The sequence below is a fragment of the Pan troglodytes genome, chromosome X, assembly GCF_028858775.2.
Source record: "Pan troglodytes isolate AG18354 chromosome X, NHGRI_mPanTro3-v2.0_pri, whole genome shotgun sequence".
NCBI classification, from domain to species: Eukaryota; Metazoa; Chordata; class Mammalia; order Primates; family Hominidae; genus Pan; species Pan troglodytes.
The window spans coordinates 19,154,431-19,181,054 of record NC_072421.2 but is presented as its reverse complement, the minus strand read 5'-3'; the positions used below and the strand labels follow the sequence as shown (position 1 = coordinate 19,181,054).

General features: G+C 37.3%; 1 protein-coding gene across 8 annotated transcripts in view; it reads right to left on the bottom strand.

Annotated features, from left to right (window-relative positions):
* CDKL5 (cyclin dependent kinase like 5) overlaps positions 1 to 26,624 on the bottom strand; it is a 228,918-nt gene that overhangs the window by 69,881 nt on the left and 132,413 nt on the right. For all 8 annotated transcript variants that reach the window (XM_016943184.4, XM_063804863.1, XM_054676254.2 and 5 more), the window contains 5 exons: positions 20,466 to 20,511; positions 9,498 to 9,634; positions 5,010 to 5,130; positions 3,027 to 3,086; positions 628 to 718 (listed from right to left, as the gene is read on the bottom strand). In XM_016943184.4, coding sequence (XP_016798673.1) covers positions 628 to 718; positions 3,027 to 3,086; positions 5,010 to 5,130; positions 9,498 to 9,634; positions 20,466 to 20,511 — 455 coding nt within the window. The remainder of the gene's footprint in view (positions 1 to 627; positions 719 to 3,026; positions 3,087 to 5,009; positions 5,131 to 9,497; positions 9,635 to 20,465; positions 20,512 to 26,624) is intronic.

Sequence of the window (26,624 nt, the reverse complement as noted above, 5' to 3'; positions counted from 1 at the left end):
TAATGTGGAAGTTTATTAGCAAAGATGGCTACAATTAATTTCTTCCATTTCCATACATATACCATTTCATAATATGGCTCTGCCACTTGCCCCATCAAGAGATGGAATTTATTTCTCCATACCATGAATCAGGGGTTGGTCATGTAACATGCTTTGGCCAACGAGGCAAAAGCCATACAAAAAAAGGCTTGAAAGCTACTGTTGCTTTGGGGCTTACCCTCTTATAGCACAGAATTCTCCAACTATCACACTTAGAAACTTGGAATAGCTTACTGGAGGATAAGTTTCCAGGGATCAGAGACGGTCTGATCCAGCTGAGACCCCTAAACTAACCAGCTCCCAGAAGACCTACCAGCTGATTATAACTTCGTGAGTGACTCCAAGAGAGACCAGTAGAAGAACCACCCAGCTGAACTCAAACTGGTGATTCCCCCACACCCAGAATTCTGAGCAAACAAAAAGGTGCTTGTTTCATACCATTAAGTTTTAGGTAGTTTGTTATACTGCAATATGTAACTGACACATTTAATTAACTGAAGTTCTTATTTTCCATAGATGAACTCAAAGCAAATGACAATAGAATCAGCAGATGTGGAAATGTCATTCTATTTTGGGACGGTAACTCACCCAAGTAAGAGTTCTGGGGACCGATACCATCTGGTGGCAACGTACTCTGTGTAATTAGCATTATTGCCTTCTGACAGATTACGAGCAAAACCTGAAAGATAGCAAAGTCCAAAGTTGTAACTTTGAAAAAGAAATAATAATTCATGTTGGCAAAATATTTCAGCGCTAGTAATACTTTAAACAACATCAAAAGAATGTAATGACTGTTCTCGCATGGGCTATTTATTAATAATATCCTTGTTATCTTAAAAAGTTAGTAGAGTGTTCCATGTCAATTGAAAGACATACAATGTATTCACTACAAAACCAGTCTCTTCACTATGCTAAAGAAAACCGTGTTTTCGAAGTCATCCCATGCTTTTATAATTATTCAGAGCATACTTTTAAATCAGCTCTCCCAATAAATGCAAACCTTAGGAAAAAAATGAAATAAAGTCCCCACAAAAGCTAGAAATCAAAATCAAAGTCAAACTAGCATATTGTAGACGGTCATTAATTTTGCTATGTGGCACTTACACAGTATTTGCATATGTACTGTTGCTGAGCAATTCTAGCCTTTACATAAACAGTGATGGAAACAAAGCAGGCCAAAATTACTATCATCTCCTAATGACTGAGAATATTAGGGGTATCTTAGTTACCAATTACAGACTCTACCACTACTTTTACCCCCACCCTTTGAAAAGGTTTTAGGGCTACTGCATAGCCACAAAATAAGGCAGGAGGATAAGTTAATCACCCATCTAACTCACCAAACACAACATAGGTTCACTGTGAATAGTTATAGAGAATCAGAACATTAAAATTAAGAGTAAAAATTAAGGTGTACGTCAGTTTTGAGACATGGAAAATACTGTTTCTTAAAATGAAACGGTAAAAAATAAAAACAATCCCAGCGTAAAACAAAACCCCTAACTTCAGATAATCAATGTTTCTTCATAAGACACGCTTTGAAGAAATATTTGTATTTTTGAATGGGGTTCTTCAAGTCAGACCAAGGAGTGCGTACTCTGGGAGGGGAAGCAATTAGGAAGTCCTTGCTAGGGATACACAGGACACAGGATACCGCATGTGGTGCTGCCAGGAGGAACTTCCTGACCATTTACAACAGTCTTTTCTCTGAGAAATGCCAGACCAGGAGTACTCTTCCTACTACTAACCATTCTATGGGCATTCTTTTATATTTATAACTTGCTTTATATTTTCAGTAACTTAAGTCTCTGTTTTGGGTAGTAATCACAATCACGGACAGGAAATCAGAAACAGATGTTGTTCCTGAAAATCATAATGCTAACAAAATGCTAAAAATGCCACAATTAAAATCTTTCAGATCCAGTATTCAATATTTCCTTTTTCCTAAGTACATTCTTTATAAATTTAGGACATAGACTCTTTTACATACCATTCCTTATCATAAAATATGAAGAAAATTAAGTCCTGTAAAACATTTTTTCTCAAACAGGTTAATAATATTCAAAATCTTTGAAAATACTGAGTGACAATAGCTACACATGCTTCCATTTGCTACACTGGACAAAATGGGTCATTCTACGAAGCAAATTTTGACAATGCCTCTATTTCTTGCTTGTGTAATTCATCTCCTATGCACTAATCTAATCTAATTTTTCCTTATAAGGAGATGGATTCTTAGTTATATGTAGAGGTTTACATTGTATTTGTGATTATATTTAAATATATGAAAAAAGACATTTAAAAAATCAAGTGTTCATTTTTCAGCATACAGGTTAGGCAAAACTATTATTTTAAAAAGTGACCCATGACCCTAACATACAATCTAAAATTTTTTCTGAATTATTTTAATTTAAATGTTTAATAGAGCTTAATACAGAGTTATCTACATGGGAGACACAGACAATTTTCTACTAGGAGAGAGTACAACTAAAAAAATTTCCCTATACATTCAATCAAAAGCTGTAATATTATACATGACTAACCCCATTCATTGAACATTTAGAGGGAACAAATGAAAATGTTCTAAAAATGTCTTTTGACTTTATAGATATATAACAATTGCATATACAAAATACTTATGTGTATTTACAGAGGGATATTTTAGTGTTCATGATTAAACCTGGAACAACTATCAACATTCAAAAAAAATTTTTGTGAAGTCATTACATATTGGGCATATGGGTGTATTTGCTTTGAATTAGTTCTGATTAAACAAAAACCATGATAAAATTTTAAAAATAGACAATACTCTGAAGAGAGCAGTACTCCTCCAGCAATCAATTTGTCAACATGTGACTCAAAAGAATGTTCCTCTACCAATTTAAGTCAAAACATAACAATTACTTTTAATATTCCTTTAAAAGCTACCTATGTGTTACAATAAATTAATTCTGTAAGTACCAGGACTTAATTTCTTTTTAACTTACCAAAGTCACACAGTTTTAGGACATCATTGTGGCTGATTAAGAGATTTTCTGGTTTTATATCTGGAGTGTCAAGATAAAAAAAAAATTAGTAAAAATGTTCTATGTTCTCCTGATTGACACTGTTAGATCACTGTAATAGCATCTAATTAGAAATATCTGGAGTAATTTGAATAGAAAACTGTGGCAGCAAAAATAAAAGTAACACATTTTATGCTGGTACATAAAAGTTTTAATGAATTTCTTTTTCAGAAACATGCAGACCACAACTTCAAAAATATTTTTTTCCTCTTTAAGTATTAAAAAGATTAGTTGGATCTCTGAAAGAATTTTAAGAATAATTAAATATAGGCCAACACATTTTAAAAACCTATTATTACTTCATAAAATACTAGTAATACAAATTTTTGGAGATAGAAATATAAAATGTTTACACCCACAAGATACTTTAAAAATACATGAGAATAAGTAGCTAGCATTATATTTACGGGAGAAGAAATACAAGACATGCTTTCTGTTACATTCTTCTACATAATTTCTATATTTACATCTCTTTAGCTTTTCTGCATGGTTCACAATTATCAATGTCTAATGCTGAAGCCATACTGGATGAGTCAAATTAAGATTTCTAATTTTTTCCATGGATGTTATGAAGATGTGGTGGGAGTTAAGCAGAAATTCACAGAAAATGCAGTTGAATTCTCTCCTTGGGAGGCATCTCGCAATTGTATTTTTAGAGTAGAATACCCATGATCTATATCATATGGTAGAGATGCAAATGGAGAAAGGGCAGAGGTAGTGAAATCTGTAGATTTCAAATCATGGTTTCTACCATTAATTTGCAACCAATGATTCACTATGCACATAATCAAATCACAGTATCATGATGGAAATGCACCTAACTCGGCTCCTCATTAATATCCCCAAACTACAGTATAGACTGTTACTAGAATCATTACCCTAGACACTGGATGTCCAGTTGACGTGGAGATCTACCCATGCTACCAACAATCTTGATAAGGTAACTGCTATGAGAGTCAAATGCAAGAGAAATATAAACTGTTTCTAGGAATAAAAGACGATGGCATTCTTCATATGACCTTTAAACTATTCTCACAAGTGAGAATATTTTTAAAGTGATATCCTTGTGCATTTGTGTATAGGTAAATTAAAATGTAGCATTCTTTTATCTGCTAATCTAAAGACAAAAAGTAAATACTGCAATTTTTTAAATAAATATTTAGGGTTATTGTTGTATCAATTTGTGTCCCACTACTGTAAAACTCTCCAGTGCAAGAAAGATTATCAGGAGAAGAGTCAAAGTTGATGCTGAGCAAGTAATTTCCCTTTCATTGCTATAAACCACCCACTTCATGGCAGTAAAGGACAAAACAGTTTATGGGAGTATAATTATGACCTTTATGCAAGGTTGATCATGCCTGCAACTGCAGACAACGGGCACTTTTCACTAAGGGGTAGAGAAAATTAGGAGGTGAAGATACATACTGGAGATTGTTGGTGTAAGAAGGAATGAGACATGAGTGCCAATAGGGGCCAGTGACTTAGGAACCACCTATATAAAGCCTGATTAAGAGTTGTTTCACATTACCTGGTCTACCTGCAGGACCAAGGCTATAGAGATCAACATTTTGCTCTTCTCCTATCCCCAAGTAAGTTTCAAAGTTCACATTTGTTGAGTTCTCTTATATCACTAGGCATTTCTACAGTTGGGAGTGGATCTATAATAGTTATACAAATGTAAAGATCTCACCACAATATCCAAATAAATTTGTAATCCATCCTTTTGGTGATAGAAAAGGAGATTTGGAGAGCAAATATTTCTCGTGTCTTGCACTTTCAAAATATATTTAATTTAAATGGCAATGCCAATGCTTATGAAAATATTCTTAAAGACAGTAACATGTGAAATACTCTTAACTTTATTTGATGTTTTAATATTTTCCATTTTAAAAATCTCATACTCACCTCGATGGACAATATCATTCTTATGGCACCAGTGAATAGCCTTGATTAGCTGATAGATGTAGCTTTTTACTTTCTCAGGTGGAACTCCATTTGGCATTTCTTCCAGCAATTCGAGCATATTCTAAAAATTAAATAGAGTCATTATTTCCCAAATTAGGTAGGCCCGTAAATTATGTATTAACAATTTTACAAAGCATCTAGAATAATTCATCCAATACAGAGCTTTTTTTTTTTTAATTGTTTTGCTTTCTATCTACAACTTTCTCATGCTGAATCAGCATTAAAATTGGGGCCTTCTTTTATGAGGAATTCCATTTTTACTATTCCCTAATGCTACCCCAAATAATAACCCTGTATACTTTTCACTCTCCCTAAAGGTTTTCAGGCTTTATTTTAGAATAATTAGAAGAGAAAAGCAATACAAAGTAGAAATATGACACTGTAATGTATAAAGGGGGGAAAGAGTCTTTTTAAACACAGTGTGCTGTATCTCTGCAACAGAATCTTGTGATAAAAATCAAGCCTTGAAAATACACCTGGAAGATCCAGGAAATATTCTTAGTAGAAAAAAAAATGTCTAAAATTAAAAATGATCAATACATTTAGTACAAAAATTCAAACAGGCCAGAAAATACTATTGAAATAAAGAGTCACAGACCCCCTACAATTCAATATTCAAAAACCTTAATTTGGAGTCAGAGACCATTATAACTAAAATTCATGCAAAATTTTTTATTATGTAGAAATTCCACTTAGCCGGTCTCTATTGAATTTCCAGATTAACCATTCTCCTTTCCCACTGTAAAGTACAAGGCCCGTGGTACAATCACAGCTTATTGTTTGTAAGCAACCATCTAGGACAGCAGTTCTCAAAGTGTAACATGTGGATCTGTGGGGTCTCAGACCTTGCGGAGGGCCCATGAAGTCAAAACTATATTCATAATAAGACTGTGATGTTTGCCTTTTTCACTGTGTTGGCATTTACACTAATGGTACAAAGCAACAATGGGTAAACTGCTGGCACCTCAGCATGAATCAAGGCATTGGATTCTTTAATCCAATTAAACCTTGCCTTTAAAAAAGAAAACAGACGTTTTAGTTAAGGACATCCTTGATGAAGCAGTACAAAATATTACTTTGACTAAATTTCAATTCTTGAGTACATGTCTTTTTTGGAATCTGCATGATAAAATGGCAGACTGCACATAAAGCCCTTCTGCTGCACATGTACCATCTGTCCAATGGTTGTCCTGAGGAAAAGCACTTAGAGGATTGAGATGCAAGCTGAATGAGCTGCTTTTTATGTGGAATGCCATTTTTCACTTGAAAGAATAACTGACATACAAACTTATCTATGTTAACATGCAATACGTTTATTGTTATTTTAAAATGAACTAATATTTTTATATTGCTCAGTCATGACTAATATGAGAAACACTAATAGATAAAATACACATAAATAAAAAGTTCTTAGGGTTCCCAATAATTTTCAGAGTGTGAAGGGGCCATAAGACCAGTTAGAAAATCACTGCTCTAATTTGGCCTCACAGTTTTGTTCCCACCAGTCAAGTTGTATACCTATCAAGAATCAGTTGTATTTACTCCCATGCCTATTTATAAAAGATGCACTTGTTATTTTAATATAATTAAATACCATATAAACAAATGAAATAATGTTTTTTTAAAAAAAGAGTTGTTGTTTATAAGAAAACAAAGTTGAATACTTTAGAAAGGCTTAATAAATGAAAAGCCACTAAACTTATTGCCATCTAATCAAATGTGAGACAACTACAAAACACTGGCAAGGAATGGGTGCTAGTGGGGATAAGCATGTCCATTGAAGGATTCTGCACTAAGATTCCTTTGCAGATGTTTTTGCACATTTGCTTTACCTTAAAGATGCATTACGAGTATGATGTATGTAAAAAAGACCAATCAGAACTTCAGAAGAGCGATAGGCAAAAGGCCTTGACCCTACCTTTATAGCGTGGTAAATGAATACATACAGTATTTATGTTTCCAATTAAAATAAACATTTTAAGTATGTATGCATCGTTTTTTGATTCTCCATTTGAATTCTCTTTTTCAATTAACAAATTCATAGATGGTCCCAAATGCACAGGTGGAATAAGAAGGCTTTGTAATATAGAAAACAAATTGTATCTCTTGTTTCATATTCTATTCTAAATTCCTCAGTGGCAGACATATTGTCCTCCAGTATCCAGTCTTCCCTTACTCCGCAGGAACACAATTTTCAAGTGGAGGCCTAGCTGCCCAGAACGAAGAGTACATTTCTCTTCTGCCTTGCAGCTAATGTGGTCATGCAACTATGTCCTGGCCAATGGGATATGACAGCTGGAACTCTATCCTGACCTTGAGGACAAGGGTCACACCTCGCTGTGGTGGAGCAGAGCTGCCACACTAGTCCTGTACTGCCCTACCTTTGTATTTATATGTGAGGGCGAAAGAAACTTCTATTTTAAGCCTCTGCAATCCTGGGTCTCTGTTACCAGTCCCTTATCCCTTAGAGAACTTTCTCCTTGCTCTCCTGAGACTTACTGTCAATTAGGACGCACTGCCACTAATGTGGCAGGTGTGACAGTCACATTCTACCTAAGAACCACAGGATCGGGGGAAGAATCTCAGGCCTGACTGTCAGAAGACTGGAGTTCTAGTAGCAGCTCAGCCATTTACCAGCAGGGAGATCTCAGACACACAAAATTGCCTCTCCCAGTGAGGAAACAGATACACAGAGGTGACTTCTCCATTTGTTATATTAAATTATTATTAATAATGAACAACCACCATGAATAGAACAAAAATAAAAAGGATAAACTAAAAGAGATGTCAAAATTTTCTTATTTGGTAGTGAAAACTACAAACTGCATGATTATTTATGATAATGAAAAAATAAAAAGCAGCCAGGCATGGTGGCACGCACCTGTAGTCCTAGCGACTCAGGAGGCTGATGTGAAAGATTTGCTTGAGCCCAGGAGTTTGAGGCTGCAGTGTGCTATAATCATACCTGTGAATAGCCACTACACTCCAGCCTAGGCAACATAGTGAGACCCCATCTCTAAAAAGTTTTTAAAAAATAAAGAGCATCTGGTTTCCCCTGGAATCCTAATATAGTAATCCTTTTTTTTTTAATAGAACTTTAAAAAAAAAAAAAAACTTTTAGTTTTATTTTGGTGTGGAAGGTACCTTAGAGGAATGTATAAGTTGACACAGAAAAAGAAACTTAAAACAGATTCTGGAAAAGGAACATAAAGCAGTGGTTTAAGATTACCAACAACCTTCTAGTACCGTTCCAGTTTTTCTAGTAAGGAAATTATTACATGTATTTTTTTTTTATTTCAAAAAACAATTTGTAAAGGCTGAATGCATTCAAAGACACATTACTGGTCAGTTACCCTGGCAATACTGCTTTCCATTTGGTTATGACAATGTTGATACTCTGTCATTTATGGTATAGCAAGCACCTGGGTATAGACCTGCAGCAAACATAAACCTCTCCCACTTTAACCTTCTTTGGACAACAGCATAGGAATCGGCAGGAGCCACCTATTTACTCATCAAGAAAACTTGCTTAAAGGTTTGCCCCACTCCAGTTTCTTCTACTACTGTTAAAGTGTTTATCTGTTTAAGTTTTTGACCATAACAACTGCTGTAGGTCAGCTGCTCTCCAAGAAATTTCTCTTTTTCTTTTTCTTTAGAGACAGGGTCTCACTATGTTGCTCAGGCTATTCTCAAACTCCTGAGGCTCAAGCGATCCGCCTGCCTCAGCCTCCCAACGTGCTGGGATTACAGGTGTGAGCCACTGCACCAGGCCCCTCTCCAAGAAATTTCTAGGCACACATTATTGATTACTGTAACATACATTTGCCCTTAGGTCATGTTATTAAAATTGTCTCCAACAAGTTGAACATTTTTTAATACAAGCTAAGGCAAGTGTAGACAGCTCAAATAATGCATGCTTTTCTTTTACGGTCTCATCTACCACCTCAAGCCTCATCTTAGGCCTCCTGGCACAGCTCCTTCCCTCAAATAAAGCCAAAGCACTGGCAGTTCACATAAGCTGCTTCCTGGGCCCACTCATTCCCCAGCCTAGATCTGATTCAGTGTGGTATCTTATACAGCCTCTTCCAGCCTGTACCATCACTGTCAGTTTACCAGTTTCTCCCTCAGTTTAGGCTTAGTTAAGTCAAGTCTAAAAATTACTTGTTGAACATAGAGTTTAAGACTTCAGAAGCCAAATCAGTATATTGTTTAAACTTATGATTATCTCTATACAGTTTAATTGTACAAAATTCTTAAATATATTTCAGAATTTCTAATGATTATTAACAACACTTTCATTTTTAAAGTCCTCAGATTATGAGTACATTGATAAGCCATATTAGATAACAGTACTTTCTTAAATAATGTCAGAAACAGCCTTAAATAAAAGAATCGGGCAAATGTGCACATTGGCAATTAATGACTTACTTTTTCAACATACTCAAACACCAAGTACAACTTTCCCCTCCGACGAAATGCTTCCTTCAACTCCACAATGTTTTCCTGCTTGAGAGTTCGAAGCATTTTAAGCTCTCGTAAAGTCGTTTCTTTGACTTCTTCATTTTCTAGAATGTAAACAATGGTGAAGAGACTAAAATGAAAACTTTCAAGCTACTATTCAAAGAATTCCAAGAACACTGAAAACATCCCAATTTCACCTTCCGCTTTGAGTACTTCTGCATAAGAAGTACAAGAATGGAATATTAAATAACACGTTTTCTTGTTCAAAGGATCAAGAATAAGAAAATCGAAGAAAGGGTTTACTTGATCAGCACAAACTTGACTTCCTGCTTATATTTTCTTATACTCCTTTTACTATGTGTATGTATAAAAATTTTCTTATACTTCTTTTACTACGTGTATGTATAAAAACACACTTATAGATACAACATATGCCTCCATTGTCATCTGAACTATAACACTCTATACAAGGAAGGAAAGAGATTAAAAGGGCCATAAGGAATCAAAACTGTTAGTGTGCAGAAGAACCTCTATGCAGCCGGCATCTGTAGTAGCTGATGTTTTTAAGGATGGCCTGAAACTTTGGCCTAAAAGAACATTTTATTCCTCAGGCTGCATGAGTCACCTCAGGGAGCAGAGGTCATGCGCCAAGCATCCACAATTCAAGTCACAGCCAAGTTGCAGGGAATTCTGAGAGTGTCTAATCTTCTCTCTGAACAGCAGCTGCTGTAGGTTCCTGCTGTCCTCCCTGTGGCATGTCCATCTGTCCATCCCAGATGGTGTAGCTGTTCTGGGATGGAGAACTTATGCTGAACCAATAGACCCTCTTCCATACCATCAACTTCATTCATGATAATCTCCGCGGTTATGGAGGAAGGACAGAAGTCATATTAACTCTAATAGATTAATTGGCAGGGGAGTGATGAAAATAATATTTCTATTTAAATTAGTTTTTATTATACCTTTAGATTTACCCGGGAAATCCTAACTACCATGTTTTTGCATGTATGTACCAGGATACAGGTTCATAATCCCTCATCTGCAAGTCCAAAATCCAAAACACAGTCTAAAAACTGAAAGCTTTTTCTAAGTTTGGGGCAAATTCACTGAGAGGTAACACCTGAACTGACAGGAGACTACATAAAGTCTTTGTTTATCCAATCTAATATGAACATTCATATGTTGTGCTATAGAAATACTACTTGATTACTGAGTGCTGTGCATTATAACATGCCACACGTCCATTCTAAAATCCAAAAATTATGAAGTCTAAAACACATGTAGCCACAAGCTTTTGGGTAAGGGCCAGAATCCTAGCTTGAGAGCTGTGTGACCCTCAGGATTAGACACGTCTTTCAGTGTGAGAAGGAGGAAAATGGAGTGTGGAGATAGGGGCACGGAAGCCTACTTGATACGCCCTCTAGAAGAAAGGCTCTCTAACCAAGGCATGCAGGAGGAAAAAGGCTGAATGGATTCCAAAGGGAGAGGGAAGATTCTAAATGCAGAGCCAGGAATGTTTCCTCAGATTATTTTCTATCCCAGCCCCCTTTCCCAACCCCCAACTCAAACTCAAACTGAGTTTAAAGAAAAGGGAATGACATAAAAGCAAGGGCTTTGTAGCACCCGAGTATCCATAACAAACTGGGAGCACGGAGTCAACACTCCCTTGTGAACTGGTTACATAAATGAAGTATTCTACTTTAGCCAGAAAGCTGTTGGAGAACACTGGAACACAGATTAGGACCAAGAGAGATACTGCCTATGAGAAGACAAGAACCAGCAGTAGGAAAGGCCAACTGTGGCATAAGCAGCGAATTACCTGGATCACACCAAGGCAGTCAACAGGGAACTGGGTACTTACAGGGAAAAGAGCATGACAGTGGATGTCACCTGGCAGTGGGGGAATGTCTGAGATGCAATCGGGGACATCCCAAAGTAGCTTAGAGCATTGGGAGGGGACAAAGGTCCAGGTGTTCTGCAAGTTGGGGCTGAGCCAGAGCAGTGGTGTTCTGTGACTGTTAGAATGCTAAGGTAGCTGCAGCTGCTGAAGCACAGGAACACCGGCAGTTTCCTAAAGAAGCAAGATCGAGAACATGCTTCTCTAATATCCCCTCTGAGTTACTCAAGGTTGGGGTAATCAAACTAAAATCCATCTATCTATCTCTAAGAAACAGAATAACACACAGATCTCAAATAAGAAACAAATGATCTAACAAGGGACTAATTTAACAAGAGACAAGTCTACTGATTACTCATGACCTGGTCTGTGCCTGCCTTTCCATCCCCATCTCATGTCCCTCTCCCTCACCTCCATCTTTCAGTTCCCAAAATAGCCCCAAACTTCATTTTTCCACCTTAATGGCCTTAAGACTTGCTCCCTCTGCCTACAATGCTCAGTCTACTACATAGGCTCTTGACAGGGCTTGCTCCTTCAGGTTTTAGTTTAAATATCACTCCTCTAGAGCCTTTCCCAGACCACAAAAGCAAGTAGGCCTCCATCCCCATTATTCCTTATCACAGTTCTGGACTTTTCTTTCACAGAACTTCTTACCATTTTTCTTGATATATTTGTTTGCTTAGTGGTATGCAATCTATGCAGCCATCCCTGCTAAATCAAGAGCTCATGGAGGACAGGACTCAATTCTTCTGTTCAACAATATACACCAGGACTGTACCTGACACAAGGAGAGGTGATCAATACATTCTTCCTACATGAATGCTTCACCTGTGGCCATAAGGAAATCTCTGCTCATACATGCGTAACTCTTCCTCACTTCAGCCACAGCAACGGGAGGGCAAACAATAGGCACTTTGCCTCTCAGTTTTCTTACAGCACTGTCAATTTCCTCAAGCACCGCTTATCAGGCAGTACGATAAACTGAATTTTCTCTTCTCCCTATTCACCTCTGTCCCTAGGTGTCTTCTACAGTATGTGATTAGAAACGATGGAGGATACAGAACACTGACAGTGCTCAGGGTCAAGAACACACACAAGTACATGCACACAAATACCTAAATAAAAATAAAATCATTAAGAGCGTCCATAAACTATGATGCTTCGTGAATTCTTGGTACTGGAAATGCAAATGAAAAAACATCGTACTATTATTTATTACCAACTTGTGGCAGTTTCACTTTGCTAATGAATAAACCCTCTTCAGAATGGCTGCATCAGGATGGTCTTAGTAGAAGGAACAGTGGACCAGGACTAACTAGGGAGACCTAGATTCTGGACTCAGTCTTTTAATCAACTAACAGTACACCATGCAACTTTAGGCAAGCCACTTAACTTTTCATCAGTAAAAGAAACAAATAAATGCCTCCATCTCCCAAAAATCCTATTGCCTTTTTCAAGTCTAATAATCTATTATTTCTTTTCATTAAAATTGTATTGATTATGAGCCTAAACCTCATGGAACTTGGCTGCTTTGTTATACATACATTATTCGAATCTGTATTGACTCCACTTAACAATGGTTAGAGAAGATAAATGAATCATCAAAAAGCAGCACACAAAATTACCTAGAATGTAGTGCCCAAACATCCTCATTGGAGCAGCTGTTTTTAGGAAATAAAGGCTTTTCTACTTTATGCCAGTCATAGTATTAAAAGTTGAGGTAAACACTTGAGCACTAAGATTGCAATGAATGGGAACAGGCAGGAAGTGGAGTTAATTCCCTAAATTCAAGCAAAATGGGCACTCTTCATTATTACTGGGTACATCCTATAATTTTGTTTTTCTAAGTACTTTGAAGGTTCCTGGCCTGCCCTGCACTTTATGATGAAAACTGTCAACTAAATTATCAGATGAGGGGAAAAGGAAGGCACATTCCAATTACACAGGCTTCTCTTCTCAGAGGTACACAAAGTAGGAAAGCATTTTGCAAGGCATTACAAAATGCCTTACAAAAAGCATTCAGTAAGGCATTTTCAAAGATGGTAGCACAGCCCACTGAAATGAGCACAAAAATCACTGCCATCTAGTTGAAATAATCCCCGTGGATTCTTTGTCTAGGCTAGGATTCTTTATCAAGGCTAGGCTCCAGTTTACAAATGAAGAAATCAAGTCTAGAAAGGATAACTTTCTCAGGGTGCATGAATGGAGGGTCATATTCAACCTCATAGTCTGAGTAGAACACAGGCACAAAGGTGGCATAGTATACAATACAGTGAGTTTTGGAAAGTGAGTCACAGTACCCAGGTTCAGGTATAACTATGCTACCATTTAGCTGAACAGCAAGGCGGCATAGTATGGGTGGAAGAAAAACTCAACAAAGATCCTGGGTCAGCATTTTAGTTGCAATTATTCACATACACGCTATGCAACTTTGAGCCTGAGGTCCATCATCTGTATACTGGGGCTGAGTTATACTGGATTATTCAGAAGGACTCTTCCCGAGTCCATACTTCTATGTGATAACTGCTTATGTGCATGCTGACCCATCTTGTCATCAGTTACCACTGAGGGGGTTTAGCTGAATGCAGGATCAACTCTGACAAAGTTATGTGCAGATATATAGAAACCCCACTGAGTGAGGACAAAATGGCAGGGTGGAAAAAGGATGTTAAGTAAAAACAACCCAAAAACTGTCCTACTTCTAAACTTACCAGTAAGGCAAGTTAACACACCTAAAAATCAAGAGCGATTTGCTAAAGAGAACAATTCTTAAGAAGAAAGATCACAGGAGCAAAGGAGATTCAAAGATAACTGATGAAAAGAGAAAAATCTAAAGATGAGCAGAAACTCTATTGTAACTCTATTTTTAAAGAACTGTGGGCTTAGAAAGGAAATCCAGGAATAGCTGTAACCTACTTTGTGAAATCACAAACCTGACATTTTTGTATAGCCAAAGAGCCCCCCACCCCAAATGGACCTTTACACAGATAAACTGATAAAGAAAAATCAACCCATCCTTGATCAAAACCATGGGGGTACCATATTTGAGTCTGGTTGCTCTTATTGAAGAAGGGACATCAATAGACAGACAATGTGGCTGAGGGAGTTTGAATGCTAGTGCTACTGTTACATACACCAAGAAAGATGAGGACCCTCCAAACTTTAGAGATGAAGAACAGGTAAAAGCACAGTAGAAATTTATTAAATCACAGAAGATGCAAAATGATCACCAAATCCTAGAAGAATCCCTAAAGTCTGAAGGAGGTCCATGTTGAACATGAAAAGGAAGTGTGGTAAAATCATGACTAGCCAGAATGCTCAAGCTCAGTTAATCAAATTCTTTGTTTACTCAAGGGTTGGACTTTTTGTTTCAAGGCCTCTTTCACACAGAAATCAGGCTCTTGAATTTAAGGACTCCAGATTATGAACTCTGGTTTTGTACCATTATATAAAATAAGAGACCAGAGTACTCCTGATCCAGAGATCAGTATAGAGCTTTCCAGTGTCTGGGTAAACAGAAGAATAAAATAAATTAGAAGACAGAACAGATGATCAATTAAATGTTTTCTAATAATTAAGAAGAATATGTCCATTCCAAGAGGAAAATAGTTCTCTATAGAAAACATGCAGCAGAATACGAAATGCAAGTAATTTTATTTTATATAAAAGCAGAGACACAACCTAAGTTTCATCTCAAATGTAGACTAGTGTATAGCTCCCTGGAGTCAGCCTCCTTGCCATGCACAGAGGCCCAGTGACAAGCAGAGAGGCTCTCCCCTCACTCCATCACCTTACATTTAAGGAAAGATGGAAAAGTCTAAAGAAGCAAAAAGAAGGTCCAAATGTATGTCAAAAATAAATTCTAGACAATAGGTTTTCCTAAAGTAAAGGCTGGACAGACAATATTTTGAATTCTTGCTGGTCCAAAGCTATATAATCTAAATCAGCGCTCTTGGGTTATTTAATAAATTGAGGACAGCAGACACTTGTACTTGTGTTGACAAAACAACAGTGATACATTATCATCTGAACATCAAATCTCACTGTAGAAGATGGGAGTCATAGGAAGGGTAGAAGAATTGGACTAAATTTATAATTTATACATAGTCTGAAAAGTACCTTTTAACTAAATAATCTCTAGTATCTTTATGGTCTATGGTCATTTTTTCCCTTCTCAGAAAATCCAAATAATGAGCAGAACTATTACAATGAGCAGAACTAATACAATGGAGACTTCTGGTTGGTCAGGTGTTTACTAGATAAAATTTCTCTGCAGGAACTTAATAGCCAAACTTATAATACCATCATTTAGGGTTATCTTAAAGAACTCATTATCACAGACTCCAAATTTATGAAGGGTCAACAAACAGAAGTCATCAAAACAACAAAAAATTAACTAATGAAGTAAGCTCAGACAAAATTTTTCATTACTCAAACATTCTTCCTTTTTAATAGGAGTCTATATCCCCAAGTCAGGGTGTCAAAGTCTTTCAGAGAGAATCACAGGCAAAGACACTGATAAATTATCTGATAGAATTGTATCTGCTAACAACTAGAAAATAAAAACCTCGAAAAGGCAAGGCTTGGTGGCTCATGCCTGTAATCGCAGCATTTTGGGAGGCTGAGGCAGGAGGATCTCTTGATCCCAGGAGTTTGAGACCAGCCTGAGCAACATAGCGAGACCTCGCCTCTACAAAAAATGAAAAAATTAGCTGGGAGTGGTGGTGCACACCTGTAGTCCCAGCTACTTTGGGAGGCTGAGACAGGAAGATTGCTTGAGCCCAGGAGTTCAAGGCTGCACTGAGCCATGACCATGCTACTGTACTCTACCCTGGGATACAAAGCAAGACCCTGTCACACACATACAGCCTGAAAAAGAAGACACATAGACAGGAATAAAAAAAGAAGAAGAAGAAGAGAAAACTGACAAAGCTTTTTGTATATTTCTTAATGACCCTCTTTACTGTAGAAGCTACTCATTGGCCTAGCCTACAATTTTACTGTAAAAACTGTTCCTCCTCCCAAAAAGGTTAACACTTGATTCTTTCTTGAAATAGCATATTAGTTACTACTATAACCTAACTTGTGTTAACTATAAACTTATTTTCATAATTTTAGTTTCATTTTATCCACTTAAAGTCCCAAAATAAACTTTTATTTACTATGAAATTTTGATTCCCATTTTAAATAGTGATCTATCATCCTGGGATAATAAAGACTTCTTGAACTAAATAGTAGTCTAACAAAATATAGTTTCACAAACATTTTTTATAAATTTGTGAATATATATGAATTTAACAAGAAAGTAGGACATTAGCATAATCTTTTAAAGCTACCAGAAATTAACATATATTCCGTGATATCAGTGAAAGAATAGATGGTCCCGACTTACAATGGTTTGACTTCGATTTTTTGACTTTATAATGGCATGAAAGCCATATGCGTTCATGAGAAACCATACTTTGAATACCCATAAAATCATTCTGGTTTTCACTTTCACTACAGTATTCAATAAATTACATGAGATATTCAACACCTTACTATAAAATAGGCTTAGTTATATGATTTTGCCCAACTATAGGCTAACATAAGTGTTCTGAGCATGTTTAAAGGAGGCTAGGCTAAAGCTATGATGTGTGGTAAGTTGGGTGTAGTAAAGCCTTTTTTTGGAGACAGAGTCTCACTCTGTTGCCTAGGCTGGAGTGCAGTGGCATGATCACGGCTCACTGCAGCCTCAACCTTCTGGGCTCAAGCGAGCCTCCTACATCAGCCTACTGAGTAGCTAGGATTACAGGCACGCACCACCATGCCTGGCTAATTTTTTTAAAAACATTTTTGTAGAAACAGGGTCTCGCCATGTTGCCCAGGCTGGTCTCAAACTCCTGGCTCAAGCAATCCTCCTGCCTCGGCTTCCCAAAGTGCTGGGATTACAAGTGTGAGCCACCACACCCAGCCAAAGCATTTTGTACGTAACAATTTTTTCCACTTATGATGGGTTACTGGGATGTGGCCTCATCACAAGTCAAGGAGCATCTGCACTGGATTACCTTGAACATGGCTCAGACCAAGTGCAGATCCTATTTCAGTTAACAATATTTTTACAAGATTATTTCGTTATCTTCACTAAGACTTTTAAACATTAGATCTAGATAATCACTGCCATAATACCAAAAGAATATTTCAAGAATAACTAATAAAGGGGATTAATGAGAGCTACATGACAATGAGGGCAATATTATCATGACACTGTTTTTTATTATAATTGGCTAAAATTTAATAAACTGATTGAGAATTAAATGGTTTACCCAGGGGTTGAATAGACATCCTTACCTGAATGAGACTATCTATATACACTTCACACTCCAAAAGAGTTGTTCACCAAACATGTACCCTTTTTTCCATTTTTCCATTAAGCAAGACACTACTCCAGCCAGAGGAAAAGGGTAAAGACAGAAAAAAGAGAGTACTAGTATCTCCCTGGGAGAAATGTAAACAGTAGGTAAGTGGGCCAGACTGGAATGAAAAAGTTTATGAATAATTGGTTATGTTTTTGGGTTCTAGCACAGAAATGTTTTGGAAGTATCCCTCTAGAAGTATGTGTAGGTGGTACGTAGGTGTCATTGACAAGGTGGGGTGGGTGATAAGGCTGCATGCCTCTGAGGGATGGTGAGTGATAAGGGTCTGGCAGAGATGAGGGCAGAGCAGATTAATGTTTTGTTGGTTCAATAAAATAAGGGCAGATCAAATATTTTCCATGTCTAGACTATTCATGAACTCCCGATACCACGTCCAGAAACAGTTTCTCTCACCTCAAAATGATCCAAGTTCCATGTCTCCATTCAGGCAATAACTGTTTTCTACTGTGTTTTATTGTTATTTATTTGCAGGTCTTAATTCTCCTAATAGGTCATATGCTTCTTGAAAGTATCCACACCTCAACTCTTACAGCACTTCACTCAGTGCTCAATGAATTTCAACGGATACATTAGATTTCCACTCTAAAGGTATCATTAACACAGGTAAAAATATATAATTGAAGCTAAGAATTGGTATGCACAAGACAGAGATTATAAAGAACATGGTATTTACTTAAAAAGAAAGTAATGGGGCTGGACGAGGTGGCTCACGCCTGTAATCCCAGTACTTTGGGAGGCCAAGGCAGGCGGATCACTTTGAGCTCAGCAGTTTGAGACCAGCCTGGGCAACATGGCGAAACCCTGTCTCTACAAATAAAATACAAAAAATTAGCTGGGCATGGTGGCGCACACCTGTAATCCCAGCTACTCAGGAGGCTGTGGCTGTAGAATCACTTGAGCCCGGGGAGTGGAGGTTGCAGTGAGCCAAGATTGCGCCACTGCACTCCAGCCTGGGTGACAGTGTGAGACCCTGTCTCATAAACAAAAAAAGATGGCATACATGGCCTAGATTGTACTTTTTACAAAATTTGATGACAGTTATTATTTTTGGTGGTAACTGATGCTTGCCAATATGCCCTGAAAGATGAATGCACAGCCAGAAGCCTTTACATGCATGCGAAGGTTGTGCTTTGATCTACTGTTGCAACCATTCTTTTTAGGAAATCACCATTTGTCTCTCAGCCACCTGCTGACCCAAAGTCACTGCTCAAAGAGCTCATTTCCAATGGTATCACAGTGGGATAGCCTGGAGCTACTGCTTCCTGCTAGACCACAAATATCCCATTTGAAGCAAGATTTTTTTGTCCCCCTAGAACAAGCAAAAAGTTCTCTTTTACCTTCCACTTTTTACCTTCCCTTTAAGCCTGCCCATACAATGACTGCTAAAGTTCCCAGCTGATATGCATGTGTTTCATATAACTAGCACATCAGAGATGGATTACATCAAATACTACTACATCTATCCTGGAGCAAGTCCCTTTTTGTTATTTAATGTTTGCTAAGTCTTTGAGGTGAGGGTGATGAAACTGTTCATAAATATAGAGGCTGGTGTCTTACATCACTTAGGGGATGTGTGCTGATGAAGGTAAGCTATGACTGCTATTTCCACACTTCTAATTAGATATGAAGATTGATGCTGTGTTGGTACTTCTTACTCTTAGACCATAGTTTTTCAAATAGCAGGCTCTGACTTACTAGTAGTGAAATCAATCCATTTGATGTCACAATAGGCATTTACATGAACAGGAAAGAACAGAAAGTAGAGAGCTTCACATTCATAAGATGAAGTTCGTGACATTTTTGCTTCATTTACATATAGTGTTACATATGTGTGCGGACACTGGGTTAGGATATGAAATATATTTCTACTGTGGGTCTCAGTCCAAAAAGTCTGAAAAAAATGTTGTCTAGAGCACCTTAAAGGCCATACCTATTTTTGTTAACAGTTTCTCTATTTGGCTATCTTTGGATGGCCAACAGTCTAGATTTTAAAACTAATGAACTACTGAAATGCATTATTTTAAACTTTCTTGCCCAGCATGGGGTAATTTTACAACTCTGTCTGAAATGGTCTGGATGTGATGAAGGCCCCTAAGCATAGTATTTCTTCTTAAAAAGCTTTTATTCTCTCAATGCATTATTCTAAATATAAAATCAATCCCTCAATATATCCTTGTATTTCTAACTCTGACTAGGAGCTGGAGATCACCGTAACCAATACTGAAATCTTTCATGTAGTACTTGCTATTTATGTGGACCCACAGAAGTATTTACTTGAAGCCAGTTTTTTTATTTTAATAATATTTAGAAACAGCATAAACAACATGCCTTCTAACCAGCCTTTGGAGCAAGATTTCCAATGCTGCTTGCAACCTTAAAATAAAAAGATGAATTTTCTAATATCATGAGATTTGAAAAGATTCACATAAAAGGAACTAAATGTTTGAAAGCAAAGCATAAGAAATAAGCTATATTCACTTTCTGAGACTGTGACTTCAAAATATCACGAATAGACAGTGTCTGACCAGCTAGATCCCACTTCTTCCACACTCTATGTATAGAAACTTTATACAGAAGGAAAAATACATATATACAGATATATATATATATATATATATCTACCTTCACTGTCCTTGAATTTCTTGATCGCCACAATTTCATGTGTTTCCTGCAAGGGAAAAGAAGCAGAAGGAAAGTCATTCTCCAGTGTTTTTCCGACTGGGGATTCCAACTGCCTGGGGGTATATTCTGGGACGGAGTAGCAAGAAGCCAGAGTGTTAAAAATATATCATCTTCCTCTCCCCCGCCACCCCTCATTTCTTGGTTCCAAAATCTCTTTCTTATCACCCCACAAACATTGTCAAGGAAGGGAAAGGAGAAAAGGAGAGGGTGTGGAGCAAAGAGCAGATATGGTGACAGAATATGCGTAACTCATAAATCATTAGTGTCAATGTCTTGAGGATACTCAAAAGTGCCAGGATGAGTGTCAGACTGTCATCTGTACTGCCCTCTGAAGTCCAGAGACACATTTTAATTGGCCTTCTAAGACCAAGAAAGGGCCTCTCCAATACACAGTAGTTGCTGGTAGCAGAATGCTAACAAGCATATCTAATTTTCACCAGCTCGTCCCTATTGATGGCCACTGCAAATCCAAAGTGAGATAAACATTCCATCACCAAATACCAATCATCACCTTCGTCCTGCCCTTATCTCTTCTGAACAGAAGAAATAACAGAATTCTGCTTTAAAAGAAAATATGAAAATCTTTTTTGTTGTTTTTGGTTGGGAGGAAAGAAAACAAGGGCTGGAAAGGAAATGGAAATGCTAAGAACTAAGTACCACTAAACTAAACAATTTTTACTCAATTCTGGTCTATAAAAGGAATAAAAAAGCTTTCGGCAAAATAATTAATACAAATTCTTCAAAGCCAACATGTCATATAAAAGCCTTCTGAATGACTCAGGCCTGTTCTTTTTTACTCTAAGTGGGGACACTTTCAGATCAAATCTTTTAATATTTAATAAAACGTTGTCCCTGCATCAAAACAAAAACTTTAAAATTAAACACAATACCAGGCAAGTGCTATAAATTATGGAGGAAAAAGATACTTCTTAAAGGTACTGTGTTTTTGTTTTTAATGAAGGAATAGGACTGTAGGGTAGAGACAACTTACTTGTATGTATAGGGTACAACTTATTTGTATATTAATGGATCTTCTGACTTAAAGAAACTCCTTCTTCCAGGTATTTTATTATTGGGAAGGAAGAACTGCCAATTTTAAGTAATGCAGGAGATTATCAGCTGGAATATTATCCCACGTAGTACAAAGGTGACTCTTTCATGTATGCTACTCTCCCATAATACATTGATATCATGTTCTTACCCTGCTCCTTTTCAAATGGCTCTAGCTAGCAATCTACCTACAGCATAACTGAAAGGACAGACCATATCAGGAACCTCCTCTTGCTTTTCTCACAGCACAAAGATGTAGCTTCCAGGAATAGAGAAAAACTGCGCACATCTCAAATGAATATTGTTCCAGGTAGTGTTCCATCTTATATTCTATTCTAACTGAAAGACTCCCACATACATTTCTTTCATTGCATCCTAAGCGTTAAAACTTTGTCTGATTTTATAAAAGATCTTACTCAGTTCAAAACTGTCCACTGATATGACTACAAATTTAAATTTGTAACTGGCACATTTATACCACCTTGAATAAATTCATTAGTTATTTTTCTCTGGCATCTCATAAATACAATTTACTCTATAAAGCAGATGGCTAATGGGGGTCAAATAAAATGTTTATTCTTTTATTTATCCTTTCAAGAATACCATGAAAATCCTCTCTCCTCACAACTCACTTTCTCTGCCTCCCCCGATATGGTTTATGTATTTACTTAAAGAATGAAATCGAACAGATGAAGTTTTCTACATTAAACCAATTCAGTGTTTAGTGAAAAACACATGCAATTAAGAGAAGATACTGGAAAGAATTTAACATTTCACATGTATTCAAACTGCTTATAAAAATAATATAAACTCATTACAGAAAACACAAAAAGAATACAAAGGGTACAAAAAGGATATAGAGAAGACATTTACAAAATTAACCCTTGCTAATATTTTGGTATATTTTCTTCCAGTAAATTTTTCTCAAATGGTAGTAGTAACATTGGACATCTTATTGTATGTTGTTTTTATTTTACTTGTTATTATGTAAGCAACATTTCAAGCTGTTATTTTTAAAACCACCATTTTTCATGGATGGCTATTTAACAAGTCTATTAATGAACATACTTCAACATCTGCATCTTTATTTCCACAGAATAAATTCTATAAGTGATATAATTGGTTCAAAGGGTATGAATGTTAAAGGCTCCCAATATATAATGACAAACTGACATCCAAAAAAAGTCATGTCACAGTTCCCTTCAGCAGTGTATAAGAATATTTACTCTACACCCACTGCCAAAGCAAAATAAAATCATTTAAAAAAACCTCGCTGGCATTCAATGAGATTAGAGAAGCTTTCTTTTAATAAGTGAAATCGGGTCCACTAGGGTTAATATTTTCTTGTTGATTCATGGATGAGAACTTGTTGACAAATTCTGTTACAAATCTTTTCCCCAGATTGTTGTGATCACTAGAGTTTTGTTGTTTATTACATAGTCAAGTTTACTGATATAGGCCTTTGTAATTATGTCTATTACTTTTGTGCTCAAAGTCCTTACTTAGCCTGAGCATGGTTAATATTCATCTGCATTTATGTATCTTGATTTTTTTTTTTTTTTTTTTTTGAGACGGAGTCTCGCTCTGTCGCCCAGGCTGGAGTGCAGTGGCGCGATCTCAGCTCACTGCAAGCTCCGCCTCCCGGGTTCACGCCATTCTCCTGCCTCAGCCTCCCGAGTAGCTGGGACTACAGGCGCCCGCTACCACGCCCGGCTAATTTTTTGTATTTTTAGTAGAGACGGGGTTTCACCGTGTTAGCCAGGATGGTCTCGATCTCCTGACCTCGTGATCCGCCCGCCTCGGCCTCCCAAAGTGCTGGGATTACAGGCGTGAGCCACCGCGCCCGGCCCCGTATCTTGATATTTTAATTATTTCTTTCCTTAAATCTTTATTCACTTGTAATTTATTTTAATATATGACATGTTGAGGGAATCCAGATTTAATATAATTTCTAAACACTAAATCAATTTTCCCAATACCCTTTACCAGAAATTTTTAGTTGTTACATCTTAGCATCCTCACATATAGATACTAGATGTGCTTTCAGAGATTTCTAGTGGACTCTAGCCTAGTCTAGTATAGGCTACTGATTTGTTCTTATGCCAGAACCAGTTTTTAAAGTATTGTGACCTTTAACTGTTTTAAATTAATCTGAGGTTATTGACACTGATTCTTCTTATACCATTTTGTTAAATATATTTATTTTTGAGAGCAGGGTTTGACTGTTGAATTTAATTTGTAATTATAGATACATGAGCTATAATTTTTTTTTTTTACATATTCAGTTTCCTTCACTGTTTACCACCAGTCCTTTTCTTGTATGGTTTATACATATTTGAGTGATTGATTTGCATTCATGTTTTGCTCAGCCAGAGCACATCTTTGAAAGGTTTTCTGACAAAGTGTCCTATTTTTCAAGTCTTTGCATTTTTGAACATCTTCATGTATACATGGCAACTTGATAGGCACAGAATTCTTGGGAAGGCAACCTTTTATTCTTCAGAGTCACTGGAAGCTTAAGTGCACCATAAAGCCCTGGAAAATGCCATTCACATCACAGACACCAGAGTCTGTATGCTTATTAAAGCAACTTAATGCAGGTAGGAATAAAGTGTCTTCTTGTAACAAAATCTATATACTAAGATATTTTTCCAAGAAGAAGAAAATTAAGGGTCTAAAAAGAAGGGCTGCCATTTTCTAACATAAAGAAATTATAATACTATCACATAAGGCATCAAATGGGGAACAATGACCTGACAGTCTCTGGTATTTGTAGTAGAAAAGAAGTATGAGGCCTATTTGGATTTTGTTCCAATATAGATCACTTCTTTTTTTCTGCCTAAATACTGTTAGGACTTTTCCTTTTCTTTGAAATAAAAATTTTAAATTATTTGGAATATATCTAGAGGAGTGAGTGTGTGTGTGTGTGTGTGTGTGTGTGTGTGTGTGTGTGTGTGTGTATTTTTTGAATCAATAATACCTGGAAATCAATGAAATTAGGAAAGTCTTCTTATAGCAACCTTAAACGTTGTTCCTACTCCTATTTTTCTATTATTTTCCACCACAAACCTTACAACTTCTAGGTTGGATCTTTCATAATTGCTTAGTCTTGTACTAAGTTTTTGTACTTAGCATGCAAAGTTCACAACTGCATCATCAGCACCTAGAATAGCAGGCACATAGTAGGTGTTCAATAAACATTTAGTAAACGAACATTAATCAGTTCGAAAGTGCTAAACAATTTTGTTTTATCCATTTTAGGCTTCTTTCACTTGTCCTTATCTCAGCCAACTTCTGCATTTTTTGCCTTGTTTTAGCTTATTCACTCTCTGTAGAGGTCATATCTTCTTGGCTTTCTTTTGGGAGACTAAGCAGATGCCTTAACTTTATTGGTTTGTTAGAAAAGGTCATTTTCGGCAATTGTTAAAAAGTCAGGAAACAACAGGTGCTGGAGAGGATGTGGAGAAATAGGAACACTTTTACACTGTTGGTGGGACTGTAAACTAGTTCAACCATTGTGGAAGTCAGTGTGGCGATTCCTTAGGGATCTAGAACTAGAAATACCATTTGACCCAGCCATCCATTACTGGGCATATACCCAAAGGACTATAAATCATGCTGCTATAAAGACACATGCACACGTATGTTTATTGCAGCACTATTCACAATAGCAAAGACTTGGAACCAACCCAAATGTCCAACAACGATAGACTGGATTAAGAAAATGTGGCACATATACACCATGGAATACTATGCAGCCATAAAAAATGATGAGTTCATGTCCTTTGTAGGGACATGGATGAAGCTGGAAACCATCATTCTCAGCAAACTATCGCAAGAACAAAAAACCAAACACCGCATGTTCTCACTCATAGATGGGAACTGAACAATGAGAACACATGGACACAGGAAGGGGAACATCACACTCTGGGGACTGTTGTGGGGTGCGGGGAGAGGGAAGGGATAGCATTAGGAGATATACCTAATGCTAAATGATGAGTTAATGGGTGCAGCACACCAGCATGGCACATGTATACATATGTAACTAACCTGCACATTGTGCACATGTACCCTAAAACTTAAAGTATAATAATAATAAAAAGAAAAAAAGAAAAAAAGAAAAGGTCATTTTCAGAACCATGTGTTGCTTGTAAATCTTCACAGCCATGTTTTCTCTTCCCATATCTTTTCAGTGTATTCTCTGCTCCACCCTTTAAAACTCATCCTTACGGCCGGGTGCAGTGGCTCATGCCTGTAATCCCAGCACTCTGAGAGGCCGAGGTGGGCGGATCACGAGGTCAGGAGTTCAAGACCAGCCTGGCCAACATGGTGAAACCCCATCTCTACTACAAATACAAAAATTAGCCAGGCATGGTGGCGCGTGCCTATAATCCCAGCTACTTGGGAGGCTGAGGCAGGAGAATCGCTGGAACCCAGGAGGCAGAGGTTGCAGTGAGCCGAGACCACGCCACTGCACTCCAGCCTGGTGACAGAGCGAGACTCCATCTCCCAAAAAACAAAACAAAACAAAACAAAAAACCTCATCCTTACTAAGATGGAAAGAGATCCACCAGGACTGGCATTTGGCCTCAACTTGAACTTCAAATATGAACTGATGCACCCCAGCCCGATTTTAGAACCTGGCTTGCTAGCACACATCCTTCTCATTGGGGTTGGCTGGTCTGAGACTAAACTGCCTGGGCAGGGTTCTCTGAGTAAGCCAGAAGAGCACATGCCATTCATTAGCTGTTTACCTCGTGGCATTCTGGAGACCACATTTCCAAGCACAGCCTGTTCCCTTCCCTTTACCTTCACCACACTTTGCCACGGGGACTCCGAATCCTAGGATGGTACATGCTTTTTCCAATCCTTCTTTGCCTCTTCCCTTACTATATTTAGGACATTTTAGTCTCTGCAAAGATCTGGAAATGCAGATGTTAATGCAGGCTAGTAGGGGAGTGAGAACTCCAGCTCTAGCAGTGTCAGATTATAGTTAACCTCAGGGAGATGGTTGCTTATTTTTCAGTTCCTGTGAGCATGGGTCCAAGG